General features: G+C 32.1%; 1 protein-coding gene across 1 annotated transcript; it reads right to left on the bottom strand.

Annotated features, from left to right (window-relative positions):
- Positions 1-5: 5 nt before the first annotated feature.
- On the bottom strand, positions 6-8,112 carry LOC139096779 (retinal homeobox protein Rx2-like; the record flags this gene model as incomplete). The annotated part of the gene is made up of 3 exons (XM_070648527.1): positions 6,917-8,112; positions 259-394; positions 6-164 (listed from the first exon to the last, which is right to left on the bottom strand). Coding segments are annotated over exons 1-3 (1,002 nt in total), but the record flags the coding sequence as incomplete, so codon positions are not given.

Genomic DNA, 8,112 nt, shown 5'->3' with positions numbered 1-8,112 from the left:
TCAACGGAACTAGGCGGTGTAACTGTTGTTGGTTGTTGTTGATAAGTTGGGAATGTTTGAGCCGCATGAATTGCAGGTCCTGTTATTGGTGTTGCTGAATTGTTGTTGGCATTGATGAAGCCTTTTCGTGGCGGTTCTCTTTTTCTCCATTTTGCACGTCGATTCTGGAATATTATGGAATTGCTTATTAGTAATCAGTAACTTTAGAGATTTCATAAAATAATCAGAATTTTGGCACTGGATCTATGTTTTCCTTACCTGAAACCACACTTGAACGCGACTTTCACTTAAATTAAGCTTAAGAGCTAATTCCTCACGTGCAAAAACATCAGGATAAGGCGCCCTTTCAAATGCTCTTTCTAATTCTTCCAGTTGATATGCTGTAAATGTCGTTCTGTAAGTAAAAAGGTGTCATTAGTACTTTAATACTTAATATCACATCAACAATCCTCAGGACGTGCTGCTAATAGCACTACTTTAATTACTGTAGCATCATTTATGGTCATTACTGTATAGAAGCATCATAAATTGTTTACTGTACAGCATTTTAATCTGATTAAATGTTTGAATTGAATTCTAGCACCTCACTCGATTCTCTAACCATAAATCATTTAATTACTGATAAAAAAAACGTAATCAGATTCCATCAGAAAATTTATTACACATTTGATAAAAGCTGTTCCTGTCTGGTCACTTGTTAAGCGAATGGAATCTTTAATTCTATTGATGTAGACTTTCGAGTGGAGCGTTAAGAAGGAAAAATTTTCCGACAATCTGTAGAAAATATGAAAAATGAGCTTTCTAGCTTCCGTCTTGAAAGTTGAGAAGAAAGGAAATGAAAAACTTGTTGATTCCATTGAATTAATAATAAAGGATGAAAGTTTTGTAAGGAAATTTTTATTTTTTCTTCAACAATTCTTCTTTATCAATTGCTTGACTAAACCTGAAAGAGGTTTTTCTTATTTTTCCTTCTGGTGGTTTTTTAATCAAAAGGAAATCAATTCAATATTGTGAAAGTTTTCTCGGAAAATTGAAGGATTTTTTTCACAATTATTTTTAATAAGTCTTGAAATCATAGTAAGCATTTTTTCAGTAAATTTTCTATTGTTTTGTGAGTTTTATTGTTGATTTTTAAGAAGTTTTGTCAATTATTCTGCATTCTGTTCATTAACAAAGAGGAACAAGTGATCTTTAAGTAGTAAACTTAAGAATTTTAAGGTATTTATGTGAGAAACTTAACAATTGTGATGAAAATTACAATGAAAATTCCATAATATTCCCAGAATAGAATTGCAGCAAACCACATTCTTTACCGACTTAGTATCGTCAGGGCAACTTTGCGTTGGGAATCAAAATAGAACAGTGAATACACAATGACAATGACAAACATCCTCAAATAAGCAGAAGTTGAATCCAAATTGAGCTTGGAACAGTTTACTAAGAATTGATTGAAATCTGTATTAAATGTTATACTTCACAAGTAATAGCAGAAAAGTTCCATTCAATTTGCTGATCACTAATTGAATTTTGTATGAAATTTTATACTTCACAAGTGCCAGCAGAAAAATATTCCATCCTAATTTTAATCGGTTTTTGGCAAACCGAAGCGAATTCAAGTCGATTTCAACCTCTACAAAGAAGCTTATAAGAACAGCAGCTCCAGACCACATCAAAGTCAAGTGTCCCAAAGGAATTTAGAACGAAGCTCTACTTTAAAGGTAAGACAATCTTACTTCAAAAAGAAAACTTTATTGCATGGAATTGACATGGACATTCTGAATAGCAGAAACTTTATACACATAATTCCTTCAAGTTTAATTAAAGCACTGGTGTTGATGAGGCACCATATGCATAAAAGAAAGCTCGAGCTGCTAGAGCGCAAACGGCTACTTATTAATGATGACATAAAAGGAAAACTTAATAACTTCTTTTTTCTCTGTCGCACAAAGCGATGTCTCTGTGTAGACTATTAAAATATTCCATTTCTTTTAATAAAACAGTCAGTGACTGACTGAATGAATGAATGGATGTAAAGAAGAAATAAAAGAATGAAGTAAAGTAGTCATTTTTTTGTCCATCTATTCGTCTGAATGGGAGAGAAATGGAGAGGTACTCATTTCATTATTTTTTTCCTGCTATATTATAGCCATCAGCAGCTTAGTGCTAGGATCTTAATTTTAAAATGTAATTTTTTTCCCTTCTGCTCTATGAGTCGAAATAGGATTTGCTTGATTCTCTGCTTTAATTTCGTTTATATCCCTTTACTTGACCTTCTTTTGTTCCTTTTATAATTATTTTGATAAGGTTAAGAAAAGTACGGAACTGCTTACTTCTGTTACTTGATTTTTATATTGAAATTAGTGCTGCTTTTGATTGACTGATTGACCGGGTTATTGAAGCTAAATTGATTGATTATTTAGTTGGTTTAATTGACATTTTTAAGAACGGAACTGACAATCGAATAGTACGAACGATTAAATGCCTTGACGTCACCGTGACGGCTGATTACAACCCATTCATGGCGAAAATTGTGTTCGTATTGTTTTAAGGAGAGATGATGTTATGAAATGAGTCAAATCAGCATTACTGTGACTTAACTTCTGTTCTTTACAGCTTAGCATATCTAGTGCGTTACAATATTCCAATGAAGGGCAACTTGTGTGACTCAGCACTGAAGTGTTGATGTCATACTAAGCTGTGTGACACGACACACTGCATTCCGTCTAAACTGTGTAACGCGACACACTACAATATTGTCGAAACTGTGTGGCGCGCCATACCACAGTGTTGTCTAAACTGTGTGATGTGACACATTAAATTGTTGTCTAAACTGTGTGATGTGACACATTACATTGTTGTCTAAACTGTGTGATGTGACACATTACATTGTTGTCTAAACTGTGTAACGCGACACACTACAATGTAGTCTAAATTGTGTTACGCAACACTCTGCAGTGTTGTCTTAACTATGTGAAACCGCACTCTGGTGTGCCGTAGAAAAATGTTGGAATCAGCAAAATTTCTTGATCCTCATTTGTTAAACTAATTTGAATGCGCTAACCAGCAACAATCCACAATTTATTATAAATTTAGTGAAGTATTTGATGCGTAACTAAACATTGCCACCACTACTTGCTTAATCCTTTTAGTTCTACATAAAGAAACCATCTTTATAGAGTAGAAAATAGAATGGATGTCATAAATGAATTAAAAATAATTTGTGAAAGTGTCGCAGATTAAACATTTGTTCGTGCTTTTTTGCTCGTTTTCTTGCTTTTATTTTTAAAATATGGAATCGAGAGAAAATAAAACTATCATGAATTTAAAAGCTCACTTAGTCATGATTATCTCCAATGGTATTGCAAAGTACATGAATGGATATCTCAATAAATTCTTCTTTCTATCTCAATTTTTGCCTATTTATCCTCGATTCGTGTTTAAGGAATTAAATTTTTTCCTACAACTCGTACATTTTTCATGTCAATGCTCTTGGTATGCTTATATCGAAAAAAATAAAATAAAAAACGGAAAATGCTTTGTACTGGTACATGAATATATAGGAATTCCATAGATGAAAAAAAAGGAAAGTTAAATGCTAATGAGAAAATATTTTTGTGTTCCGCTTTATCAACGGAATGAAGACATCTCTCTGCTTTTTCAGCGGATTTATGAAGAAAATGCAGCTTTATAATTCATTTTGTCTGTGGTTTAGCGTTCATTTGAGATTTGAATATTATTATTTAGTTTATAGTTGTATACCCCTTTTCATACAAAATGTCAGTTTGTTTTAGAACTTCAAACAATAAACATCGTATTTAGCAATATTTTAAAATCCGATCGTTAAGTTGCCAGTATAAACTCGTAAATAATCAGGTTTATTGAGTTATTTAGCATCGCATAGTCTTAAATCTTGGTAAATTCGATAATTAATGATTTTAAATTCATTCAAATTCATTTTGTTTCCTGAAGTTGGCTGCGAGTGAACAATTTTACTCAAAAATTTGAATTTCGAATAACCGTTACAAATTACTTTCTATATGGAAATTTTAAAATTTTTCATAACCGTTAATTACTCAATTTTTGATCGCTTGGACAAAAGTGCGCATAAAGTCATCTCGATAAAGTTGAGCACTTTTTTAATTTTTTTTGTGTGTTGCTGAATAATAAATTGTATGAATTTAAATCAAATTAAAGACTTTTGCTGTTTTAATGGCACACAATTTAACTTTTTTTTTTTTTTGTTTTTTTATCTTTATTGATTTTCGGTCGAATGGAAAAAAATTCATTTTACTTTAAAGCTATAGTCCTTGAAATGGTTTCTTTCGATTCTATAAGGAATATTATAAAAGATTAAATGCCAGACATTATCTAGTAATGGGATTTGTAATGTAAACTGTGGTTTTGGCTTTATAAAATCAATTGTTAAGCATTGAATAGTAGAAAAAAAACATGGAATTTTCTGTCTGAATGTATTCCTTTTATTTTATTATTTCATGATAACGATTGTGATATTGGATATGGGAAAAGTGAGCTTTAATAGAATTGGAAAATTGTTTTGGGTTTTAAATTTTTCACAATCATTGTAGCATTGAAAATGTTTGGAATTGTTGCAGTTATTCACTATTTTGTAGTCAAATGACAAGATTAAGATATTAGGAATGTTTACTAAATTGGCGCTTAGATAAAATGTGAACGTGAGATATACAGGGTTAGAGAATAACTGAGAATTATTGTTCAAGCTTCTTTGTACTACTCGAGCAGGTTAATTACAGTGAAAGACAAATTGAAGATATGAATCATAACCTCATCTAGTCAGTAAACATAATACTACATAATACAGACATGACCTGAGCTATGAGATTACTCTAACTGGCAAAGAGTCAGCTTTTAGTCTTTCTGTACCATGAAAGCATGTACTCTATCTGTTGAGGTTATGTATATAATGTTTCAAGTGTCCTGCTTTATTAGCTGCAGACACTGCGATTAAAAATAATCTAAGAATCTATGGCAATGCATCTATTTACAGTTCGTATTCACAAGATTCCGTTAAGATAATCATCCAAATAATACTAAACTAGAAACACATCATGTGCAATATACCTAGAACGTAACTAGAACGGCTTAATGGAAATGACTTTCGAATATTAGAGTTTAGATCGAACTCAGGTTCTTTGGCACGTTGTTAGGCATAACTTGTGTATTACTTTGTGTGTTCTATGCTTATTTGTTGTAATACAAAATATTTGATCACAGAACACAAAGCATTCCAAGCAGGAACATAAGCATTTAGAAGTAACTATCAAATACATAAATGTCATCACTTTCCATTTCATCTACTATCCCAAAATTGACATTTTTACAATTTCCTATTCTATTTTTAACTCAATTACTAACTTCCAATTCAAGCTTTTCTAAAGCACCAAATTCCTCATTAAAACTTTTTATTCTTCTGAATATATTCACATGACTTTATCCAAAAGTCAGCATTATATCTCAGAAAAAAGACATCAGACGAACACATTTTTGCACAGCACAAAAGGACAGTACATAAATAATCAATAAGTCAAAGCATATAAATTCTCATAAATTGCCGTCGGCATAAGAACTTTCGTTCACTTTACTGCCATAAATATTATCAAGAATCAATCAGTCGTTGTCGTTATTGTGGAAGGGTAAAAAATGGATGTGAATAAAAAGAAGAAAATTTTCTTTTGATTATATTGAGTATATATGAACTTTCCTTCCGTGAAGTATATATTCTTCACATAAAATATAATGTGTAGCAGTAATGTAAGTATTGACATTATGATATAAGAAAAGAGAGAAAAAAAAAGTTCAGAAAAGCATAAAAATATCGCACACAGCATACAGAAAATCGAATTGATTCTTCATGAATGTACAATGTTAGATGTAAGCAAGCGGTAGCAGTAACCGAAAAATAAAGCGAAGAGAGAAGGGTAGAGATGGAATGATGAAGAAATTTATTCCCACATTATCAGTGTTGGGAATTTAGAAGTTATGGGATAGTGCACATACTTCAAATATCTACAAGGGTTGCGCTTCATTCAGAGCTTATGAGGCTATGGACGTCAAATTTATGCGGCATCCATTTGATGTTAATAGAAGAGCTTTAGTGGAGTCTTCTTCATTCGCTCGGGAGTAAAAGCTTAGAACTAGGCTTAGGGTAGCAAGAAACTAAGTCAATTGATATGCAATTCATAGTGGATTAATAAGAATAAATCATCAAGACAATTTAGACTGGACTAGCAAAGAACAGACAAAGAACATGCTCTGAGTATACTCACATATGTGAGCATGCTCTTTGCACGTTAGCGTAGATGATAGTCATCCAAAGATCATAACCTTACATGTGCCTAGATACATTAATATTAGGATTTTTCAAAGAATTCCATAAATCTTTGGAAATATCTAAATTTAGAAAGTGGCCTCGGTTTCATACGCAAATCAAAACTTTAAGGAATCGAATGAATCTATTCCGAATAGTACAAGTCGGTTATTCGATCCTAAATTCGGCAACATGCTTAATTTGTCTATGTGACCAAATTAGAGTCAATTCGACCTGAGGTTGGTAGGATTTGGTAGAATTTTCCAATATCGTAATCCCGGACATGAAATTTTGTATTGAAATCCTTAGAAGTTGGATTTAAAATCGATTAACCGATTTGTGCTATTAAGATATGACCTAAGTATGGCCTAAGTATGACTTATCCAGGCGTATATTACATTAAAACCATTTCAAACTACCAAAATACCATCACTGTACACATATAAAAGAGAAAATTCTGAGGAGGTCTTATATCGATATCTTGACATACTTTATACACTCTTTTTTTTATTGTACAATTGAATGGCATGTATGAAAAAATGTTTATAAAGGATTTTTCTCTTTTCTTACCTTGTCTTCTTCTTTTTCACACCATTTTGATCGTTTTTCTTTTTATCGACGGGCTTCTTATTAGGCGATGTTGATGACGTGCCATCACTCGGTGAGATGCTATTGATTGTTGTCGGTGTCGGTGATCCATTATTTAAATTTTCGTTAGATTTTCTCTTAAAATTTCCATCTGTTCCATTGATAATATTCTGTTGATTTCCATCAATGGATTGAGGCTGTTGAAATATTTGAATATGCTCAATATTATGCTGCTGTGATGCCGTTGGTACTGTTGTATATTCAATTATTTTCGAATTTGGTGAATATTGTCCACCATTTGATGTAACATATTCCAATTTATGTACACCAGAACTTGGTGAATATGATTCTAATTTAGCAATTCCACCCGTACCATTGATATACTCAATTTTACCATTTGGCGAATATGGTGATTCCATTTTTACATGACTATAATCAAGTGTCGATGTCGTTGTAGTTTTATAATGATCCATTTTCGGTGAATTACCAGGTAATATTTGATGTACATCAGGTAATCGTTGATGCTGTTGATTAATATTACCATTTGTGTCACGAATCATAATTGTTTGCGGATGATGGTGATGATGATGATGATGATGTGATGTACTATGCGGTTGATTCAAAGAATGATGTATTATAGCTTCAGTTGGATATTCAGAAAACATTTGATCCTCAAAATTTGTGTCCATTGCTATAGTTGTATGTTGTCTGCGATACGGAGATTTGAATTTTAAATTAAATTGCTTCGCTTGCTCTATTATGCAAGCTAGAATATACAAATCACTAGATGTATATATGAGGAAAATTTATGTCCTTGTGCAAGTTCGTTTATGCGAAGCTATTAGTTATGCAAAGGTAGATTGAGGGGCGCAAATTAATTCAATTTTTTTCAAGTGCCCTAAAACTTTTTATATTCACACCGTTTTCACGTGTGAATGCATTGAATTTGTTCAGATTGAAAACCCAGTTTTTTGAATTATACAGCCAAACTAAGCATAATGGCAAATTTTGTTCTATCGCAAAAAGTTTGTGCCTGGAATTCCTCACCATAATCAAAAAACAGATTTGAAATTGGTTGAGGCATTGCTGAGAAAATCGAAAAATTCGCTTTCTGTAAGCAAGCAAACAAACAAACAAACAAACAAACAAACAAGCAAACAAACAAACAAACAAGTTAA

Source organism: Chironomus tepperi, unplaced genomic scaffold, assembly GCF_022539635.2.
Source record: "Chironomus tepperi strain 1889 unplaced genomic scaffold, CSIRO-AGI_Ctep_v1 contig_404, whole genome shotgun sequence".
In the NCBI taxonomy this organism is placed as follows: Eukaryota; Metazoa; Arthropoda; class Insecta; order Diptera; family Chironomidae; genus Chironomus; species Chironomus tepperi.
Note: the sequence above shows the minus strand (reverse complement) of the source record. Positions and strands in the feature narration are given on the sequence as shown.